Source organism: Pseudophryne corroboree, chromosome 7, assembly GCF_028390025.1.
Source record: "Pseudophryne corroboree isolate aPseCor3 chromosome 7, aPseCor3.hap2, whole genome shotgun sequence".
Taxonomy (NCBI): domain Eukaryota; kingdom Metazoa; phylum Chordata; class Amphibia; order Anura; family Myobatrachidae; genus Pseudophryne; species Pseudophryne corroboree.
Genome location: NC_086450.1, coordinates 110,196,619 through 110,220,511, shown reverse-complemented (window position 1 = coordinate 110,220,511; position 23,893 = coordinate 110,196,619). Strand labels below are relative to the sequence as shown.

Sequence of the window (23,893 nt, the reverse complement as noted above, 5' to 3'; positions counted from 1 at the left end):
GTGCCCCCACTGGGGCGGACTCCCTTAGCGGAGCCCCAGCGTCATGCGGTGGATTTAGTAGAGGCCGGGGAGGACTTCTGTTCCTGGGAACTAGCTGTGTTTTGCAGCTTTTTTCCTCTGCCAAGAAAGGACGCACCTCGTACTCGTTTCTCTGTGACCGAAAGGACTGCATTTGATAATGTGGCGCTTTCTTAGGTTGTGAGGGAATATAAAGCAAAAAATTTGATTTACCTGCCGTAGCTGTGGAGACCAGGTCCGAGAGACCTTCCCCAAACAATTCCTCACCCCTGTAAGGTAAAACCTTCATATGCCTCTTTGAGTCGGCATCACCTGTCCATTGCCGGGTCCATTTGACTCGTCTAGCAGAAATCGCCATAGCGTTGACTCTAGAACCCAGTAGGCCAATGTCTCTTTGAGCATCTCTCATATATACGACAGCATCTTTAATATGTCCTAGGGTCAATAAAATGGTATCCTTATCCAGGGTATCAATCTCCGTCGATAAGCTATCTGTCCACGCTATTACAGCGCTACAAACCCAAGCCGACGCTATCGCCGGTCTGAGTAAGGTACCAGAATGTGCGTAAATGGACTTCAAGGTAACCTCCTGCTTGCGATCAGCAGGATCCCTGAGGGTAGCAGTATCTTGGGATGGCAGCGCTACCTTTTTGGATAGGCGTGTCAACGCTTTGTCCACCCTAGGGGAGGATTCCCACCGTATCCTGTCCTTTGCCGGGAAAGTATACGTCATAAGAATCCTTTTGGGAATCTGCAGTTTCTTGTCTGGAGATTCCCACGCTTTTTCACATAACTCGTTCAGCTCATGAGAGGGGGGAAAGGTTACCTCAGCTTTCTTTCCCTTAAACATGTGTACCTTCGTGTCAGGGACAGAGGGGTCATCAGTGATATGCAGTACATCCTTTATTGCAATAATCATATATCGAATAATTTTAGCCAATTTTGGCTGTAACTTTGCATCATCGTAGTCGACACTGGAGTCAGAATCCGTGTCGGTATCAGTGTCTACTATTTCGGATAGTGGGCACTTTTGAGACCCCGAAGGTCCCTGCAACATAGGGACAAGCAGGTGTTGATTCCCTGCCTGTTCCCTAGCCTCAGCTTTGTCCAATCTTTTGTGCAATAAATTCACATTAGCACTTAAAACATTCCACATATCCATCCAGTCAGGTGTCGGCGGAGACACCACATTCATTTGCTCCACCTCCTCCCTAGGAGAGCCTTCTACCTCAGACATGTCCACACACGCGTACCGACACACCACACACTCTGGGACTCGTCTTATCTGAAGACATTTCCCCCACAAGGCCCTTTGGAGAGATAGAGAGAGTATGCCAGCACACACCCAGCGCCAAAGACCCAGGAAAAACGCACAATATGTTTACCCAGATAGCGCTATAATCATGTATTTTGCGCCAAATTATGTGCCCCCCCCTTCTTTAAAACCCTCTTTCACCGTGTAAGCAGGGGAGAGTCCGGGGAGCTTCCTCTCAGCGCTGTGCTGTGGAGAAAATGGCGCCTGTGAGTGCTGAGGAACAAGCTCCGCCCCCTCAGCAGTGGGCTTCGGTCCCGCTAAAATATTGAATAAACTGGCGGGGGCTCTTATATATACAGTGCCCATCCCGCATATATACATTTTTGCCAGAGATTGAGGTTCATATTGCTGCCCAGGGTGCCCCCCCCCTGCGCCCTTACAGTGTCTGCCTGTGTGTGTCTGTGTGGGAGCAATGGTGCACAGCACTACCGCTGTGCGTTATCTCACTGAAGATCTGAAGTCTTCTGCCGCCTCTGAAGTCTTCTTTCTTCTCATACTCACCCGGCTTCTATCTTCCGGCTCTGCGACGGACGGCGAGGGTGAGACCTGCGTACCGATCCCTCTGGAGCTAATGGTGTCCAGTAGCCTAAGAAACAGAGCCTAACATTAAAGTAGGTCTGTTTCTCTGCCCTCAGTCCCTCGATGCAGGGAGTCTGTTGCCAGCAGGCTCCCTGAAAATAAAAAACCTAACAAATATACTTTCTTTCAGGAAACTCAGGAGAACTCCCTGTAATGCACCCAGTCTCCTCTGGGCACAGTAGTAAACTGAGGTCTGGAGGAGAGGCATAGAGGGAGGAGCCAGTGCACACCCATACCTAAAGTTCTTTCTTAAAGTGCCCATGTCTCCTGCGGAGCCAGTCTATCCCCATGGTCCTTACGGAGTCCCCAGCATCCTCTAGGACGTAAGAGAAACAACCTTAAAGTCACAAGTGCTGTATCGATTAGATCCAGAATGGTTCATACTAACAGCAGACTCCAGTGCTTCAGGATGAGGAGCTCATCCCGGCCAAAAGACCGAACAGGGTGCAGGACTTAGGCAGAAGAGGAAGAGCTGCATTGCATACAATCTGGGAGCATTTTTATATAGCCCATGCAGAAGGGAAGCAACCAATTGAAATCTAAATACATAACTGTTCACACACATTTACAAAGGGTTCTGTTATTTTACTTACGTGTTGAGATTTTTATATATGTATATAAAAAAAAAAACAGTGTGGTATGAATGTTTATTACTTGTGCTTAACATATGCATAGGTATTTACATTTCTCTAACACAGTTATTTGCAGTTTTTTCTTGCTTTTTTCCCCTTAAATGTACTCGCATAAAACACCCGTTATTTGGGTGCCTTTCACAATGACAATGATACATAAAATCAGAAATAGTATGTAATAAAGGATGAATTGACATATACAAATGTAATGTGCACCTTCCACCTGCACAGTTTCATGTGGGTGTAACCTTATCACTAGGCTACTGTCACCATGTGTGGACATCAAATTTATTTCAATGTAACATGATAGCCAGTCCCAAATAAATACTAGCACAAGCTAAAATACAAGGTTTTAATACTTCATAAAAATGTACAAAAATAGCCCAGTCAGAAGAGGGTGTACCACAGAATCATCACTGGATTGAAACGAAAAGAGGCTGCAAATAATGAATAAAAAAAAAAATATATATATAAAAAATAAGATTGCTTAAATCAGAACAATTCAATCCCCCACCCTGCCTTCCCAGAGCCAAAAGCAGATAATGGTTTATTGTCTAGACAAGTTTAATTTAAAGGTTCACAGAAAATTGGGTGGCACATTCCATTAAAGGTTCTTAAGGCAACTCTTTGAGAAAAAAAAAAAAAGTAGAAAAAAAATAAAATAAAATTTACAACTGGAGTCTTAAAACAAATCGGCAAAGAGGCCCATATGTAATCCAATGGAGATAATCCTTATTTGTACAGAGTGCAGCTGTTTAAACTCGTGGAACGATGAACAATTCCCTGCTTGAAACTAAAACTTAGGCATGTCACATGTTAATGTAAACATATTTGGTTGGGAGGTGTTCTTATTGATCATCATCCAGTTGCTCCAAGAGGGTCCGTCTCCGCTTTTCTAACTCCCCTTCACTTAATTCACTTCCAGACGTGTCCCAATTACCCTGCAAAAAGAAGGTGGCGCTGCAATTACAGAATACATCACAGTCGACGCCATAAACATACAATTTCTGATGTGGAACAGAGGCAATTATCCATGCAGAGCAATGATGTCTAAACAATTTTCTGTTGAATTGTGGTAGGAACCACCATGGTCTGATCCCATCGAGTGCCATTTTCAGACCATACTCCCCATTGCCCACCCTCAAACCTTACTTAGCGGCTACTCCTCTAGTGACTGCGAGACCAGATGATGCCAGATCCAGCTTCCAATTAAGCAGCAATTAAAAATGTAAGGCAAGGGAGTCCAGGAGGAGTGACCGGCACAAACTTCCTAATTGGGAAAATCATGTTTTCAAGAGGAATTCTTAAAACTGTCCCATAAATAAATCATTTTATTAGTTGGGAGGTAAAACGTATGTAAGCCATATTGATGCCATTTTGGAGCCAGCATAGATTTCTCCTTTAGTTGCGGTATAAGTGGAAACTGCTTTAATGAGCAATTTAGAAGTCTTCTCGTTGGACAGAGGACTGGCAAATTAATAACTTGTGCAAAATATTTTGGCTCATCGGTTAAAAAGGATAATTTCTCAAGAAAAGAATAACAAAAAAGGAGGCGTTTCCAATCATGTAGTGTAATGATCACCAGACGAGAACTAATGTTAAATTGCCCATTTGGAAAAAGTGTTTCTATTGCTTACGACAAAGGCAGAATGCAGACACCAATTACAATAGTTATTCCATGTAAGGATTCGAAAAAAGTCGACCACACAATTTTATACACACTGAAACATATTCCCTTTAAAAAGCTCCACTTACAGAGTCCTTCCCCCCTTTTCTTTTGGGGGATTTCTGTTTTGATTCTATTTTTTGCCTTGAACGCTCCTTATCATTCTCTTTGTCCCTTTCTCGTTCCCGTTCTCTGTCTCTTTCCTTTTTGTCTCTGTCTCGGCCTCTTTCCACATCAGACTCTGGAGAATTCTGTAAAATGGCCCCAAAAACACACACACACAAAAAAAGGACAAAATTGTTTAAATACAATTGCCTAATTATTTCTAATCACTAAAAGTACATCATTCCCATAAATGAGATATACACCCTTAATAGGAAACACAGGCTTGTTCAATGTTTTGCATCAATCCAATACATTTCCAGTCTTTAAATATCCTGTTTCAGGTTAATGCAAAATATTACAATGTGGCATTACAGAGAGGGCAGCCGTACTAGAGGTGTGGGGCTATGGAGTAATTAATGATCTTGAGGCTTGCTCTATTTTCAGTGATCTGAGTATTGTCTGACGTCACCAGCAGATGTAATGCAGGACAGACTAGTAGTACATGAAGTGGAAGGAGCTCTGGGGCCTTGATTTTTAACCATACATCATGCCTTGTGCAAGGAGGGACCTGAGCTGGTTGCAAAATATCCAATAAATGTACTAATTACCATAATCAGTTGATAAGACATTTACAAAGGAATATCATGGATTATTGTTAATAATTAAATGCCCCATTATGTACAGAGCACAAAGTTGTATTACAACCCCAAAAGGCATAAACTGAATTGCTGGAAAAAGACAAAATCTCCTGATTACAACCTGGCAAAAATAGGATTTTAATACCTACCGGTAAATCCTTTTCTCATAGTCCATAAGGAATATTGGGGGAAACTAGTATGATGGGGATATAAACTGGGTCCAAAGTAGCCAGTGCACTTTACATTTCTTCAACTGAGTGTGCTGGCTCCTCCCCTCTATGCCCTCTCCCACAGGCGGTTATAGGTAAAAACGTGCCCGAAGGAGAAAGGATATATGAGAGAAGTACAATGAGTGGTGAGATTTACACACCAGCACACCACTAACATACAACAACCAGCAACGGCTGGTAACAACAACAGCTGAACAGGTAACTATAGAACAAGAACCTGCAGAAAAGTCCACGTACTGAGGAGGGCGCCCAATTATCCCTTATGGACTACGATTTACCGGTAGGTATTAAAATCCTATTTTCTCTAGCATCCATAAGGGATATTGGGGGAAACTAGTATGATGGGGACGTCCCAAAGCTTCCAGAACGGGCGGGAACGTGCGGAGACTGCTGCAGCACCGCCTGTCCAAATTTGGTATCCTCTTTGGCCTGAGTATCAAATTTGTAGAACTTCACAAAAGTGTTCTTTCCCGACCGGGTAGCAGCTCGGCACAGTTGCAAGGCCGAGAATCCACAGGCAGCTGCACAGGAAGAGCCCACTGATCTAGTAGAGTGGACCTTTAGAGACACAGGAACAGGTAAGGCTGCCGACACATAGGCCTGTTGGATAGTAAGCCGAATCCAAGGCGCAATGGACTGCTTTGAAGCAGGGCAACCCTTCTTCTGCGCATCATAGAGCACGAACAAGGAATCCGTCTTTCTGACTCGAGCTGTACGCATGACATAGCTTTAAGGCATGCACAGCATCCAATGCCTCCAGAGGAACAAAAGCGTCAGAATTGGACGGAACCACAACAGGTTGATTCAGATGAATAACGGAGACAACCTTCACCTCCGCTCTGTCCTCCTAAAAGACCAAGTACAGACTTTTACACGATAATGCCTCCAATTCTGAAACACGTCGAGCAGAAGCCAGGGCCAGTAACATCACCGTCTTCCATGTGAGGTACTTGTCTTCTACCGTCATCAGAGGTTCAAACCAGGAGGACTGTAGAAATTTTAACACTACATCAAAATCCCAGGGTGCAATAGGCGGCACAAAGGGACGTTGTATGTGGAGTACCCCTTGCAAGAAGGTCAGAACTTCTGGCAACAGTGCAAATTTCTTCTGGAAGAAAATAGAGAGAGCTGAAATCTGGACCTTAATGGAACCCAGACATTAGCCCTTATCCACACCAGCCTGCAGGAAACGTCCCAAGTGAAACTATGCTGGAGGATACGTGCGTTCCTCTCACCAAGAGACATATCTACTCCAGATATGACGATAGTGTTTTGACATCACAGGTTTCTTGGCCTGAACCATGGTTGCAATAACATTCTTGGAAAGGCCCTTGTGACCTAGTATGTTCCGGTCAACCTCCATGCCATCAAACGAAGCCGCCATAAGTCTGGGTAGACGAATGGTCCTTGTTGAAGATCTCTTCTGAGTGGTAGAGGGCAAGGGTCATCGACGGACACGTCCAGAAGATCCGTGTACCACGCCCTCCGAGGCCAATCCGGGGCAATTAGAATTGTCTGGACACCTTGATCCGTGTTTTGCTTTGCCACTCTTGGGAGCAATGGGATCGGAAGAAAAAGGTAGACCAGCCGTTACAGCCAAGGCGATGCCAGCGCGTCCACTGCCCTCGCCTGAGGGTCCCTGGTCCGCGAGCAAAACCAGGGAAGTTTCTTGTTGAGACGAGAAGCCATCATGTCTATTTGTGGGCAACCCCACTGGCCGATGATCTGCTGGAACACCAGACGGTGGAGCCCCACTCCCCCAGGTGGAGATCGTGACGACTCAGGAAGTCCGCCTCCCAGTTATCCACACTCGGAATGAAGATTGTTGACATGGCTCTTGCATTTCTTTCCGCCCAGAGGAGTCTGACACCTCTCGGATGCAGGCTCTGCTTTTTGTCCCTCCGTGTCGATTGACATATGCCACTGCCGTGGCGGTGTCCGACTGTACCTGGATCGCGTGATCCTTGAGTAGAGGAGAGGCTTGAAGTAGAGCATTGTAGATCGCCCAAAGTTCCAGAATGTTGATTGGAAGGAGGCTTTTGTGGGCTGACCACCTGCCCTGGAACTGCGCCCCTTGGGTGACCGCTCCCCATCCTCTCAGACTCGCATCAGTCGTGAGGAGGGTCTAATCCTGAATCCAGAAACTCCTGCACTCCATGAGATTGGAGGACTGTAGCCACCACAGGAGGGAAATCCTGGCCTGAGGTGACAGCTGAATCATCCGATGCATCTGGAGATGGATCTCCTGAGCAAGTGGTCCGGATCGCAACTGAAACGTTCTGGCATGGAACCTCCCATACTGGATTGCCTCGTATGAGTCAACCATCTTTCCCAACAATATTACGCAGAGATGTACGGACACTTGAGTAGGTCGGAGCACCATGCGGACCATCTCCTGAAGTGTTTTCGCCTTGTCCTCTGGTAGAAACACCTTCTGGGCCACAGTATCCAGCAACATCCCCAGGAACAGGAGCCTCGGAGTTGTCTCCAGGTGGGACTTCTGTAAGTTGAGGATCCACCCATGGTTGGACAGAAGACGGATGGTGCGGTCGATATGGAGCCACAAAAGCTCCCTGGATCTTGCCTTTATCAGATGATCGTCAAGGTAAGGGACCACATTGATCCCCTGGACCCAGAGTTGAAGCATCATCTCCATCACCTTCGTGAACACCCTCAGGGCTGTTGACAGGCCGAAGGGCAGTGCCTGGAATTGGAAGGGATCGTCCAGCAGGGCAAACCGCAGGTACGCCTGATGAGGAGGCCAAATCGGAATATGGAGATAGGCGTCCTTTATATCCAAGGAGACCATAAATTCCTGTTCTTCCAGGCCCGCAATCTCTGCTCGCAGGGATTCCATTTTGAATTTGAACACCCTCAAGTAAGGATTCAAGGATTTCAGATTCAGAATGGGTCTGACCAAACCATCCGGCTTCGGCACCACAAACAGGTTTGAGTAAAACCCCTTGCCGCGTTGCGGTAGTGGTACTGGAACAATGACGTGGGACTGCTGACTGTCGGATAGCCTGCTGTAGCTTAACTTGCATATCCTCCAAAGCTGGTAAGCTTGATTTGAAAAAATCGGTGGTGGTGGTGGAGAGTACTGTCTAACTCCAGCTTGTAGCCTTGAGAAATGAGCTCCCTGACCCAGGCTTCCTGGCAGGAGGTCTCCCATACGCGGCTGAAGTGACGCAGTCAGGCTCCCACCTCGAGGTCCCCTTGGGGTGGGTGGGCACAGTCATGCTGAGGCCTTAGTGGAAGCAGAACTGGTGGACTGTTCCTGAGAACTGGTACTTGCAGGTTTTCTGGACTTAACTCTGGTGCCTCTAGCCGCATTGGAGGCACCTATGGCCTTGGATCGAAATGTGGGAGACCGTAAGGACTGGACAGAAGGTCCCGGATAGGAGCGTCTCGCAGGCGGAGCCCCAGAAAGGAAAAATGTGGATTTCCCAGCCGTAACTTTGGAAATCCATGCATCCAGTTCAACTCCAAACAGCCATTCCCCAGAAAAGGGGAGGGATTCCACATTATGTTTGGATTCTACATCCGCAATCCACTGACGCAACCACAAGGCCCTGCGTGCCGACACCGCCATAGCAGATGTCCGAGCATTAATGTTCCCCATATCCTTGAGGGAATCTCAGAGGACACGGGTAGTGACCTGAATGTGCTTCAGGAGGGTTACCATAGTGACTAAGGGCATATCCCCCGAGAGGCCCCCCTGAATTTGCGTGGCCCAAGAATGAATAGCATGGGTCATCCAGCAACCCGCAATTACTGGTCTTTGTGAAAGTCCGGCTGCAGTGTATATGGATTTTAGGGTAGTCTACTATGAAGGATCCTGGGGATCAAAAGATAAAGGAGCCCGGGGCAGGCAGCACCGCCTTCTTAGACAGGCGAGAGACAGACATCCACCCCAGGGGGTTCCTCCCAAAATTTTCTACCTTTATGAACAAATGGGAAAGTGTGCAAATTTTTTTGGGACAATTGGAATTTTTGTTGTCTGGATTTTTCCAGGCCTGTTTGAATAAGTCATCTAACTCTGGAGAATCGGGGAAAGTGACATGAGGCTTATTTTGTACAAATATTGTATGATCTAGTGCTGCGCTCAATCCTGGCTACTATGACCGATTTTTAACTGATACTATGTATATAGTTTTGTCTGATGCAAATGGTACTCAAATGGAAAAAATAAGAATTTACTCACCGGTAATTCTATTTCTCGTAGTCCGTAGTGGATGCTGGGAACTCCGTAAGGACCATGGGGAATAGCGGGCTCCGAAGGAGGCTGGGCACTCTAGAAAGATCTTAGACTACCAGGTGTGCACTGGCTCCTCCCACTATGACCCTCCTCCAAGCCTCAGTTAGGTACTGTGCCCGGACGAGCGTACACAATAAGGAAGGATTTTGAATCCCGGGTAAGACTCATACCAGCCACACCAATCACACCGTACAACTCGTGATATGAAACACAGTTAACAGTATGAAACAATAGAGCCTCTCAACAGATGGCTCAACAATAACCCGATTTAGTTAACAATAACTATGTACAAGTATTGCAGATAAACCGCACTTGGGATGGGCGCCCAGCATCCACTACGGACTACGAGAAATAGAATTACCGGTGAGTAAATTCTTATTTTCTCTAACGTCCTAGTGGATGCTGGGAACTCCGTAAGGACCATGGGGATTATACCAAAGCTCCCAAACGGGCGGGAGAGTGCGGATGACTCTGCAGCACCGAATGAGAGAACTCCAGGTCCTCCTCAGCCAGGGTATCAAATTTGTAGAATTTTGCAAACGTGTTTGCCCCTGACCAAGTAGCTGCTCGGCAAAGTTGTAAAGCCGAGACCCCTCGGGCAGCCGCCCAAGATGAGCCCACCTTCCTTGTGGAATGGGCATTGACAGATTTTGGCTGTGGCAGGCCTGCCACAGTATGTGCAAGCTGAATTGTACTACAAATCCAACGAGCAATAGTCTGCTTAGAAGCAGGAGCACCCAGCTTGTTGGGTGCATACAGGATAAACAGCGAGTCAGATTTTCTGACTCCAGCCGTCCTGGAAACATATATTTTCAGGGCCCTGACAACGTCTAGCAACTTGGAGTCCTCCAAATCCTTAGTAGCCGCAGGCACCACAATAGGCTGGTTCAGGTGAAACGCTGACACCACCTTAGGGAGAAACTGGGGACGAGTCCTCAATTCTGCCCTATCCATATGGAAAATCAGATAAGGGCTTTTACATGATAAAGCCGCCAACTCTGACACTCGCCTGGCTGAAGCCAAGGCCAATAACATGACCACTTTCCACGTGAGATATTTCAGATCCACGGTTTTTAGTGGCTCAAACCAATGTGATTTTAGGAAACTCAACATCACGTTGAGATCCCAAGGTGCCACAGGAGGCACAAATGGGGGCTGAATATGCAGCACTCCTTTCACAAATGTCTGAACTTCAGGTACTGAAGCTAGTTCTTTTTGAAAGAAAATCGACAGAGCCGAGATCTGTACCTTAATGGAGCCCAGTTTTAGGCCCATATTCACTCCTGCTTGCAAGAAATGCAGAAATCGACCTAGTTGAAATTCCTCTGTTGGGGCCTTTTTGGCCTCGCACCATGCAACATATTTCCGCCATATGCGGTGATAATGCTTTGCCGTAACATCTTTCCTGGCTTTAATAAGCGTAGGAATGACTTCCCCCGGAATGCCCTTTTCCTTCAGGATCCGGCGTTCAACCGCCATGCCGTCAAACGCAGCCGCGGTAAGTCTTGGAACAGACAGGGGCCCTGCTGCAGCAGGTCCTGTCTGAGCGGCAGAGACCACGGGTCCTCTGAGATCATCTCTTGAAGTTCCGGGTACCACGCTCTTCTCGGCCAATCCGGAACCACGAGAATTGTGTTTACTCCTCGCTTTCTTATTATTCTCAATACCTTTGGTATGAGAGGTAGAGGAGGGAACACATAAACTGACCGGTACACCCACGGTGTCACTAGAGCGTCCACAGCTATCGCCTGAGGGTCTCTTGACCTGGCGCAATACTTCTCTAGTTTTTTGTTTAGGCGGGACGCCATCATGTCCACCTGTGGACGACCCCATTGATTTACAATCATTTGGAAGACTTCTGGATGAAGTCCCCACTCTCCCGGGTGGAGGTCGTGCCTGCTGAGAAAGTCTGCTTCCCAGTTGTCCACTCCCGGGATGAACACTGCTGACAGTGCTAGTACATGATTCTCCGCCCATCGGAGAATTTTTGTGGCTTCTGCCATCGCCGTCCTGCTTCTTGTGCCGCCCTGTCGATTCACATGGGCGACTGCCGTGATGTTGTCTGACTGGATCAGCACCGGCTGGTGTAGAAGCAGGGATTTTGCTTGACTTAGGGCATTGTAAATGGCCCTTAGTTCCAGAATATTTATGTGAAGGGCAGTCTCCTGACTTGACCATAGTCCTTGGAAATTTCTACCCTTTGTGACTGCCCCCCAGCCTCGTAGGCTGGCATCCGTGGTCACCAGGACCCAGTCCTGTATGCCGAATCTGCGGCCCTCCAGAAGATGAGCACTGTGCAGCCACCACAGAAGAGACACCCTGGTTCGTGGAGACAGGGTTATTAAACGATGCATCTGAAGATGCGATCCGGACCACTTGTCCAACAGGTCCCACTGAAAAATCCTGGCATGGAACCTGCCGAATGGAATTGCTTCGTAAGAAGCTACCATCTTTCCCAGGACCCGCGTGCAGTGATGCACCGATACCTGTTTTGGTTTTAGGAGGTCTCTGACTAGAGAAGACAACTCCCTGGCTTTCTCCTCCGGGAGAAACACTTTTTTCTGGGCCGTGTCCAGAATCATTCCCAGGAACATTAGACGTGTCGTGGGGACCAGCTGTGACTTTGGGATATTCAGAATCCAGCCGTGCTGGCTCAGCACTTCCTGAGATAGTGCTACTCCCACTAACAACTGTTCCTTGGATCGTGCCTTTATTAGGAGATCGTCCAAGTATGGGATAATTAAAACTCCCTTTTTTCGAAGGAGTATCATCATTTCCGCCATAACCTTGGTAAATACCCTCGGTGCCGTGGAGAGTCCAAACGGCAGCGTCTGGAATTGGTAATGGCAGTCCTGTACCACAAATCTGAGGTACTCCTGGTGAGAATTGTAAATGGGGACATGCAGGTAAGCATCCTTGATGTCCAGGGATACCATGTAATCCCCCTCGTCCAGGCTTGCAATAACCGCCCTGAGCGATTCCATCTTGAACTTGAATTTTTTTATGTATGTGTTCAAGGATTTCAAATTTAAAATGGGTCTCACCGAACCGTCCGGTTTCGGCACCACAAATAGTGTGGAATAGTAACCCCGGCCTTGTTGAAGTAGGGGTACCTTGATTATCACCTGCTGGGAATACAGCTTGTGAATCGCTGCTAGCACCGCCTCCCTGTCTGAGGGAGCAATCGGCAAGGCGGATTTTAGGAAACGGCGGGGTGGAGTCGCCTCGAATTCCAGCCTGTATCCCTGAGATACTATTTGAAGGATCCAGGGATCCACCTGTGAGCGGGCCCACTGATCGCTGAAATTCCTGAGGCGGGCCCCCACCGTACCTGGCTCCGCCTGTGAAGCCCCACCGTCATGCGGCGGACTTGGAAGAGGAAGCGGGGGAGGACTTTTGTTCCTGGGAACCTGCTGTTTGCTGCAGCCTTTTTCCCCTGCCTCTGCCTCTTGACAGAAAAGACCCTCCTTTTCCCCGCTTGTTTTTCTGGGACCGAAAGGACTGAACCTGATAAAATGGCGCCTTCTTAGGCTGTGAGGACATGGGGTAAAAATGCTGACTTCCCAGACGTTGCTGTGGAAACTAGGTCGGAGAGACCATCCCCAAATAATTTCTCCCCCTTATAAGGCAAGACTTCCATGTGCCTTTTGGAATCTGCATCTCCAGTCCACTGGCGAGTCCATAAGCATCTCCTAGCAGAGATAGATAATGCACTTATTTTAGATGCCAGCCGGCAGATTTCCCTCTGTGCATCTCTCATGTATAAGACTGAGTCTTTTATATGGTCAATTGTTAGCAGGATCGTGTCTCTGTCTAACGTGTCAATATTTTCTGACAGTTTATCTGACCACGCAGCGGCAGCACTGCACATCCATGCTGACGCAATAGCTGGTCTGAGTATAATGCCTGAGTGTGTATATACAGACTTCAGGATCGCCTCCTGCTTTCTATCAGCAGGTTCCTTAAGGGCGGCCGTATCCTGGGACGGTAGTGCCACCTTTTTAGACAAACGTGTGAGCGCTTTATCCACCCTCGGGGGTGTTTCCCAACGTAACCTATCCTCTGGCGGGAAAGGGAACGCCATTAGTAGCTTCTTAGGAATTACCAATTTCTTATCAGGGGAAGCCCACGCTTCTTCACACACTTCATTTAATTCATCTGACGGGGGAAAAACTACAGGTAGTTTTTTCTCCCCAAACATAATACCCTTTTTTGTGGTACCTGGATGTAAATCAGAAATATTTAACACCTCTTTCATTGCCTCAATCATGCAGTGAATGGCCTTAACGGGCATTAAATTTGACTCATCGTCGTCGACACTGGTGTCAGTATCCGTGTCGACATCTACTTGTGCCACCTGAGATAACGGGCGTTTCAGAGCCCCTGATGACTTTTGAGACACCTGGACAGGCACGAGCTGAAGACTCGGCTGTCCCACAGTCGGCATGTCGTCAATTTTTTTATGTAAGGAGTCTATACGTGCACTCATTTCCTGCCATAATACCATCCACTCAGGTGTCTGACCCCCAGGGGGTGACATCCCTGCTAAACGCATCTGCTCCCCCTCCACATCATTATCCTCCTCAAACATGTCGACACAGCCGTACCGACACACTCCACACACACAGGGAATGCTCAACAAAAGCCCTTTGGGGGGACAAAGTAAGAGTATGCCAGCACACACCAGAGCGCTATATATATATATATATATATATATACAGGGACTAACTGAGTTATGTCCCTAATAGCTGCTTTTTTTATAATATACTGTATACAGTGCCAATTTTAATGCCCCCCCTCTCTTTTCCCTCTTACTGTACTGTAGAATTGCAGGGAAGAGCCAGGGAGCTTCCTTCCAGCCGAGCTGTGAGGGAAAAATGGCGCCAGTGTGCTGAGGAGATAGGCTCCGCCCCTTTTTCGCGGCCTATTCTCCCGCTTTTTATGGGATTCTGGCAGGGGTATTTACCTCATATATAGCCCCAGGGGCTATATATTGAGGTATTTTAGCCAGCCAAGGTGTTTTTATTGCTGCCTCAGGGCGCCCCCCCCCCAGCGCCCTGCACCCTCAGTGACCGGAATGTTAAGTGTGTATGAGGAGCAATGGCGCACAGCTGCAGTGCTGTGCGCTACCTTGGTGAAGACAGGATGTCTTCATGCCGCCGATTTTCCGGACCATCTTCTTGCTTCTGGCTCTGTAAGGCGGACGGCGGCGCGGCTCCGGGACCGAACATCAAGGCTGGGCCTGCGGTCGATCCCTCTGGAGCTAATGGTGTCCAGTAGCCTAAGAAGCCCAATCCGGCTGCAAGCAGGCGAGTTCGCTTCTTCTCCCCTTAGTCCCTCGCTGCAGTGAGCCTGTTGCCAGCAGGTCTCACTGAAAATAACAAATTCTAAGACTATAACTTTCTAAGAGCTCAGGAGAGCCCCTAGTGTGCATCCAACCTCGGCCGGGCACGAAATCTAACTGAGGCTTGGAGGAGGGTCATAGTGGGAGGAGCCAGTGCACACCAGGTAGTCTAAGATCTTTCTAGAGTGCCCAGCCTCCTTCGGAGCCCGCTATTCCCCATGGTCCTTACGGAGTTCCCAGCATCCACTAGGACGTTAGAGAAAATAAACCTAATGTTTTCCCTTTACCTGTTCCACAGATGAATATAGTGAATTTTATGAATGTATTACCAAACTGAAACACAGTAACTCAAGATAATTGTATTATGATGATAAACAAATTAAACAAAATATCGCAGTCCTCTGGCACTTCTGTGTACACACTTCTGTTAAAATACTTTTACAGAGAAAATATGATCCCCTAATCGAAAAGGGTAAAAGTCTCTTTAGAAAGTTCACCACATATATAATTATAACATGCGCATCCATGCATACTGTATCTAGACATACATGTATCCACATATGTATGTAGGCGAATCCTAAATCGCACACATATACAGATACATGTGCAGAAGGGTTATTGGTCTGTTTCAAGGTTGGCTATGTCAGAAGGTGTTACTGAACACACCTCATTTTTTATATATTAAATGATTTTACCTCATTATCACGATTTAATCCAAATGGGACAAGGGTCCTTAATTCGTACATCCACCTCAGTTCTATGGTGTTAATCTTTTCAGTAAAGTCACCTCCTCTCCAGTTGGGGTGCACTTCTTGTATCCCTATAAATTTCAGTGAACGAGAATCACTGTTGTGATGATCTTTGAAATGTTTTGACAAATAATGTTCCTCAAGTCCCTTTTTAATATTGCGAATATTCGCAATATTAAAAAGGGACTTGAGGAACATAATATGCATGGATGCGCATGTTAAAATTATATATGTCCACATGTGTTTATGTATGTACATATGCGCATGTGGGTACCTGTGGGCTTTAGACACTTGTATATGTGCAAGTCAAAACCCTATAGAGATACCCCTATATATAAGGTACATACACATTGTACAATTTACAACATGCAGCAAAATTCTCTTTCTTAGGCAGGACTAAGTATAGAAGTTATAGAGTAAGAAGAATAACTGAATAAGATAGTTATTTTCAAAGTTTAATATATGAAATGTACATATTGATGACAATACAATGGAGAAGGGATCAGACCAATAGCAGCTAGGGATTTGAACCACATGACTGCACAAGGGCACATGGACATCCTTTAAAAACCAAATGAATTACTATCCCAAATCATCCACTTCTCCCAGAGGAAGGCCTAGCTGAAACGCGATGGAGCTACAACTGATTTGTGTAAAACTAACAACTAATATATAGAGCGCTCGCTACGGAGGAACACAGAACAACACAGTCACGTAACCGGGAAACCCGGAAATCAGCAGCTTAACCAAGCAACCGCAACACGGAGGACGAGGGGAGGAAGCCGGTGATTTAGCACGGTGGACAGCGGGAAGAGGCGACAGGTGAGTCTCCGTACGTGGTGGGGGTTACACAGCTGGCAGCTCTGTAGAGCGGTATCAGAGTTCCTCCCTACCCTAGACAGGTTCTACCTCTCGGACTGACCAGCGCCCAGGGGGGTGTCTGTACCAGGACGCACCGCGGGGAGCTGGGGCGAGAAAGGACAGACCAGTCCGGAGCCCCATTGTTACCCACTTTTGTGCAGTTAACACCAGCAGCTTACTACACCGTGAACACCCCACAGGACTCACTGACTTATTCTAACTAATATTTGTTGCTTCAGTAAACAGAGCGCATACAACGTGCAGGACGCCGTAATCTGCAATCTAGACTGTGGTGAACTTTCTAAAGAGACTTTTACCTTTTCGATTAGAGGATCATATTTTCTCTGTAAAAGTATTTTAACAGAAGTGTGTACACAGAAGTGCCAAAGGGGACTTCAATATTTTGTTTCATTTGTTTATCATAATACAATTATCTTGAGTTACTGTGTTTCAGTTTGGCAATACATTCATACAGTTCACTATATTCATCTGTGGAACAAGTAAAGGGAAAACATTAGGTTTATTTTTTCCATTTGAGTACCATTTGCATCAGACAAAACTATATACATAGTATCCGTTAAAAATCAGTCGTAGTAGCCAGGATTGAGCGCAGCACTAGACAATACAATATTTATTGCTAAGAAGGCCAGTCACCAACAAGTGCAGCAGCTCGTCCGAACAAGAAGATACTCAGTGCGCAGTTAACCCAAAGTAATTGTTTTGTACAAAGAAAAATGACTGCTGTGATGCAGTGTCCTCTAGAGTGAGCTTTAACACATCCCTTATAGCCAAAATGAGGGGTTCAATACGCCGAGTGTCATCCCCATCATCTTGAATATCATCAACTGAATCTGATAGCAGAGCAGGTAAACCACGCTTCTGTGGACCTGCATGAGAGGGATTGGGGTGGGGGGAGTGGGGTACTGTGCATCTTCTCTAGCAGCTAAATCTGCAACAGCGAGGCTGTCAGCTTACTAAACACAGTAAACACTAACAATTTAAGTCCTACAGAGGATCAGGGTAGTGTACAGAAGCGGTAAGTCCTACAGAGGATCAGGGTAGTGTACAGAAGCGGTAAGTCCTACAGAGGATCAGGGTAGTGTACAGAAGCGGTAAGTCCTACAGAGGATCAGGATAGTGTACAGAAGCGGCTCTCCCCCTTCGCTACACCCTTACCAGATTTCCAGCGTGTCTTGTGAGGCAGGAAGGGCTGTGTGTTCTGTAGATCAGTGGTTCTCAACCTCAGTCCTCAAGTACCCTCAACAGTTCATGTTTTCCAGGTCACTGAGCAGTTGAACAGGTGTATTCATTACTCAGAATCATTTTAAAAGACCCACAGGGGGAGAAAATTATTTCACTTGCAATCCTGTGAGGAGACCTGGAAAACATGAACTGTTGAGGGTACTTGAGAACCACTGCTGTAGATGGCTGCTGTAAGCAGAGGAATGCGCCAAAGCTATAATGAATATTTATACTGGCAGTTTCCTTCATAGCTTAAAACATCACACAAGTGCTAGTCAAGCCCTTTTGTGTCAGTTCTACACGGGGGATCTTAGCGGGACCTGCGGCACTTTGAACCCGGGGGAACCCCCTAGCGGGGCCCCCGGTTTGTACTCACCACCGATGTCACCTTCAGGCAGCGTTAGGGGTGTGCAGCGTGCTGCGACAGCCAAAGCGCAGTGCCCCGCTGAACAACAACTCCGGGGAAGCGGCTCAGCACCTCATAAGACCGGTGACCGACCTGTTGCACAGGCAGCATACCGAAAATAATAAAAGTTTAAAATTAAATTGAAGAAAACTCTCTGGAGCTGCAGAGTGTGCATCCTCTCCTGAGGGCACTTTTTTCTAAGCTGCCTGTGGGAGGGGGCATAGAGGGGAGGAGCCAGCACACCCAGTTGAAGAAATTTAAAGTGCACTGGCTCCTTTGGACCCCATCTATACCCCATCGTACTAGTTTCCCCCAATATCCCTTATAGATGCTGGAGAAATAATTTGTCCTGCAAAACTAATCATCAGTAACACAGCATTTGCAGATGAAATCATTTGCAATTTCTCTATACCATTTTAATTAAATTCCAATTATTTATTTTTACTTCTATAGTGTCAGCATGTTCCATTCCCCTTTACAAATAAATGCTACATTTAATCTTAAAATAGGATTCTTGTTTTCTACATGCTTTAAATCCACTCTTTGAATCTACTGGGGGAAAGGACGATAAAGTGCCATAGAATTCAGAACGGCACAGAGTGTGAAGCTACTCCACAGACTGTGGACCAAGATAATGGAATAGAATCTGAATTCGTTTTGCTTTTTCGGTACTGGAATGATCACCCCTGATATGATTAATGGCTAAATAGATTCCACAAGGATAGGAGTCTTGTTTGGACTCCAAAGGTAATGAGTGATTAAACACCATTGGGGTGGGGAATTCAGGAGATGTAGGATATAATCACAATTTCTCTTATCCTGGCATCTGAAGTGGAACTGTACTACTGATAACAGAGGCTCTGAACACGACATTGGTAGGCGCTCAATCCACTCATTAGTTCCTGTTTCTGAGGGCTTGCAAGCTGCTTGTTTAGCGGACCAAGCCTCTTCCCTTCCACGTGGCGATCTTCTTTCAGAACAAAATGACCTAACCAAGGGGCCCTATATTTTATTGAATTGATGGGCAGAAAGTTCTTTTCCTACCATGATTTGGTTAATAAACTTATCCAGGTCTGGCTAATATAAGACACTACCTGAAAAGGTAGAGATTGGAGAGTCCTCTACTTCATGTCTGATACCGAAGCCTTAAGACAGAGTATTTGGCACACTGAGAACACAGAGGCTGAATCGTAACCTCAATGAGACCAAACATCCCCGGATATTCGGATGGATCATAAATGTGTTCAACCAAGGTTGGCAGTTCAGACATGGGGTCTCCCTGATTGCAAACCATCCAAGAGCCGCTATTAACCACTTTTGTTAATCCAAACCGACCGTAAGAAGAGTCTAAGAGAGGCCCGAATTGCAACATGTGTAGACTAAAGTCTTTGAATTTCCTGTCCATAACAAAAGAGCCGCCGCAGTTGAGATCATTGTCCTGGCCAAGCACATTATAGGTACATCCAGCTTGGAAAGGAATACCATTTTTTGTCTATTCACTAAGCATAGGATTAAAAGTTCTGCCACTACTTTGCCCTCTTAACTGCAAACAGTCAGAAGCCGCTGGCTTCCTAACTCTCCTGAATGTTATCTTTAGCAAGGCCCATTCTAAATAGTGGGAGGTACCAAAGTGGTACATTATCATTCTTCAAGGCAGAATCAAACTTACAGACTTCTGTCTCTTCTTTTTGCTCTTCTTCTTGTGTTTTTTTGTCTTTTTATAGCTTTTTTCTGTAAAAATAAGAGAAACGATGAAGAAAAAATTCACTGAAATCTTTCCCCCCCCCTGATAATCTAGTGTAAACGGAAAAAAAAAAAACGACCCTCACAATGAAGGTACATAATAGATTGGAATCCAGAGCAGCATTACTTTGTTCCTCCTCTATAATCGTCAATATTCCACTACCTAGAATGAAACAGGTTTTTTTTTGTACTCTTACCTGGGAACTCTAAAGCTGTCAGTTACTCAGAACTATAGATATATGTGCTACCTACGCAATATCACAGTATAGTGGAGTTAAGCATTACACTGTGCCATCTACTATAGCACACTATAGTAAAGCATGAAAGCTCAGTTTGTATCTGCAAACCGGCTAAATGATTACTCAACTGTATGCAAAGCCAGCAAATTATTCTTAACACCAGGTAGGTACAATAAAAAATGAATACAATAAACTGCTGAGGGAGTAGGATTTATGCCTAAAAATACTGGAGAAGCCTTTTTTTTTTTTTAAATAATAAAATAATCTTTATAAACAAAAGAGATCAGTATTTTAATTTACCAGATTCTCCACTAGTGGAATGTTCAGAACCCGACCGAGAGTCTGATCGCTGCCTTTTCTTTTTGGTATGGCTGTCTTCCTCATCCTCAGACTCCGATTCCTAAAAGATCAAAACCATTATGTGAACTTTTCAAAATGAGGCAGATAATGAGGAAGAGGAAGATAATTAGGAAAAAATTCTACATAGGGAAAATGAGCACAAAACAGGATTTTTGTGCTTCAGTTCTATCCATCTCTCTGATTTTGTGCGAGCATAGGTTCTAGAAGCTGGATTAGGAATTTGTCATTTTAACGTCACTCTGCATAAATGTAAAAAACTCCTCACCCTCTTATGAGGGAGGAACCATTCTTTATAAACTAAATAAGTTCCAAAGAATAAATACGAGAGTAAGGAAAACAGGATTTTTGTACTTATGTTAAATCCATGTCTCTTCCACAGGAGGACATTGTTTTCCCTACTTTTACGCACTTCTTGTGTCCTTTTTGTTTCAGATTATACGTTTGAAATTGGAAAACAGTTTTTTTCTCTTTCATCCAATTGAAGGACACCGTCCAAAGCTGCATCCAGATGAGTGTTTGCTCCAAAATTTCAGAGCACAAACCTTTCCGTCCAAAACTAACCTATTTGCAGGCAAAAACATTGAAACAATAGTTGTTTTATTTTTACTTATGGACTAACAATCACTTGGCAACACTGAAGAGCCCCAGTGCATGGCTGCCCAGAGGGCACTCACCGATCAGGCCAAATAAGTCTTAAAATATTTTCAGTTATGAATTGTCTTCCATCAGAAGATCTCACCAAAAGGAAGACAACAATTCAAGTGAGGAGTTTCAATTATACAATCTCTAAATCATGAAATAGAGGAGGGTGTAAGATAGAGTAAGGCCCCAAGATGGGAGGACAGAGACTGCATATGCAGAAACTAGCTTCCTTTTAATATAAATTTATAGGGAAGAGCTTTACGGTAATTAATCTAATCTACTGTGTCTTGGGGCATAGCCAACCTGTCTCTCCCCAAGCTGATGAGAAACTACAAATCCCAGCAAACTCTCCCATGAACAGCTGGTAAAGCATGCTGGGACTTTTAGTTTTATAACAGCTGGAGAGCCACAGGTTGGCCAGCCCTGATCTAGACCATCCTGCACATAAAAAAAAAAAAAAAAAAAAGGACAGCCATCCAATTTAAAAGGTAGGAAGTGTGAAACCCTTCTTCCGCACCAAGAAGTAGTAGTCTATCATACTCTGTAGTAATTTGTAACAAACACATTCTCTAGCTTTCAGAATGGTTAAAATCACACTGTATGAGACACCATTACTTATAAAGTTATGGCTGTAATAACCGCACCAAAAATGAAAACAGAAGTGTGCCCTAATTAAGAAAACTTGATCTCATCTTATAACAAGCCACAAGTACAGACCGATCACCATACTTTGAAGGTCTGTGTATCAAGAACTTCTGGGCCAGCCCAGTATCCAAGAAGAGTAGCATACAGAGGTAAAAACAGGTAATTTCCTAAGGTCCAACATTGTATCCACCACAAATGCCCTCTGATACCTGGACTTGAACAAAAGCAGTTCACCAAAAAAGCCTCTGGGAGAAGTGACCATTCACCCTGTAGAAAGACACGTCGGTCTATGAATACACTCCAAATTTTCCATTGCAAGGTTACTGGAACATTCCATTTCACCAAGTGCATAAATATTTGCGGTCTCTTTTATGGTCAGGGTCTTCTGGTGCATTACTTATGCTTTATGTAGGACTCTACTATGTCTACCCACCACTGTTAGTTGTGGAATGTTGATATGACGTTTTGATTCCTGTAGGTACTAGAGCTTCTACAGACACTGTAGTTACAACTTCCCAATCCTGAGGGATTGCACCTGTTTGTGCTATCATCCAGTACCAGATGTGTTGAGGTTGTCGGGCCTCCAAAGAGAAATTGATGCACTTCTTGGAGACAAACATAGGGGTTGACTGTACAAGCAATGCACATATTTGTTCCATTTTGTAAGAATCTCTATTTGGAATGTCAACAAGTGAAATTGAGTAAACTGATAGTGGAGATAAACTTCCTCAGAATCTTCACACATAATAGAGTTAACACACTTGAGTACTTGTCAGTCAAATCAATAATTTTATCCACTGGCAAGAGCAGACCTTTAAGATTGGCAATGAATGGCTGTCCTACAATACCATTCATTGGGTTGGAAAAATTGTAAAATCTGTCCATGCGACGCCAAAATTTGGTTGTAACCTGTTCATGAGAATCAAGGTAGAGGATTCCAACTTGATTAGCAGTCATTCAAATGGATAACCACTGTAGTACCCTTGGAATTCTGGAGGGGGACTACCATTGCCATAAATTCTGAAAACTCAGCACTGTAGCTATACTAAAAGACAAAAGGTGAGCAATGAGCTATGCAGGATGTGCAATAAAACCAAAGACTGCGAACAGGGTGGCTTCGCCATTTCAACAGTGCTGCCCCCTATATATGCAACGCCTGAAAATTTTTGCATTTTGTGGGGATGAGAATGCTAGGGTAGGAGACCCATCTTTTTTTTTTTTTTTTACTTTAAATTTTAGGGGGGACATGCCATGCCTAGTGGCGGAACATGACCCATTACACACTATATGATGACAGCAATAGATTTTAGATAATGACAGCTGATAAACCAGAGCGCTAGATCACCATGGTTAGGGATTTATCATTCTAGATCTAAATTGCGATACTTACCCTCTTCCTCACTATGTAATCAAAAAAGTGACTGGATACGGAGAGCAAATATATCAAGATTTTATTGACATCAGTACTTTCGGTATATGTTTTGCCATTCCATATTAAGTACAGTGACCACCTGCAACACTGAAGAAGGTTGAGTTGGTCTAGAATGCACCCATCACTAATATTCATCCCAGAGGTTAAAGATCTTTACTATGAGCTGACCAGTCAATCTATCTTACCTAATTTTCTGTATACCAGTTCAGCATCGCCCTGGAAACATGACATTGTGCAGCCTAGGATAATGGGGGAAGGGAGTGGTATGTGGGTGTCCAATCACTTTTGTCAACATAGTGTAGTTCCAGCAATGTGCATGAGAACTATAGAGATATACTCTGGTTCTCAAATGCACCAGAGTGCTATTGCAGTGGTCAATATAAATAGGACATTAAACAGTCCTGTTATACCAGGCAGCACATTAAGACAATCTGTCCTGCTACCATAAAGGCATGGCACAGTGCGATGTATTGTTAGAGAATAGTTGATTCTTATTTTATGCAGACTGGCGTTCAGTTCAGTAACTAGTTAAAAAGTTTAAATAAAATATACAGAATTTAAAAATGTTTTCATCTGCAAGTGCTCCTGATGGCGTACAGAATGTGCATGTTCTGTAAAATTATTCTCCAACACCAACCGCTGGCAACATCAAAGCAAAGTATTCTTATAGTGGGTACACACCTGGAGATTTAATGAGACTGAATGATCACTGTTCTGTTCATTTAAAAGCACAGGGTCGCATGCAATATCTTCCGGTTGGTAACGCAGTGTGGCCGACCGGAAGATATT

The 23,893-nt window shown here is 45.1% G+C and overlaps 1 protein-coding gene across 3 annotated transcripts in view; it reads right to left on the bottom strand.

The window, feature by feature from the left end:
* Nucleotides 1-2,882: 2,882 nt before the first annotated feature.
* PRPF40A (pre-mRNA processing factor 40 homolog A) overlaps nucleotides 2,883-23,893 on the bottom strand; it is a 266,234-nt gene continuing 245,223 nt past the window's right edge. For 2 of the 3 annotated variants that reach the window (XM_063933527.1, XM_063933528.1), the window contains exons 24-27: nucleotides 20,326-20,425; nucleotides 19,713-19,774; nucleotides 4,300-4,461; nucleotides 2,883-3,485 (exon numbers count right to left, since the gene is read on the bottom strand). In XM_063933527.1, coding sequence (XP_063789597.1) covers nucleotides 3,393-3,485; nucleotides 4,300-4,461; nucleotides 19,713-19,774; nucleotides 20,326-20,425 — 417 coding nt within the window. In that variant the 3' untranslated portion in view covers nucleotides 2,883-3,392. The remainder of the gene's footprint in view (nucleotides 3,486-4,299; nucleotides 4,462-19,712; nucleotides 19,775-20,325; nucleotides 20,426-23,893) is intronic. The other variant, XM_063933529.1, reaches the window with a different exon arrangement.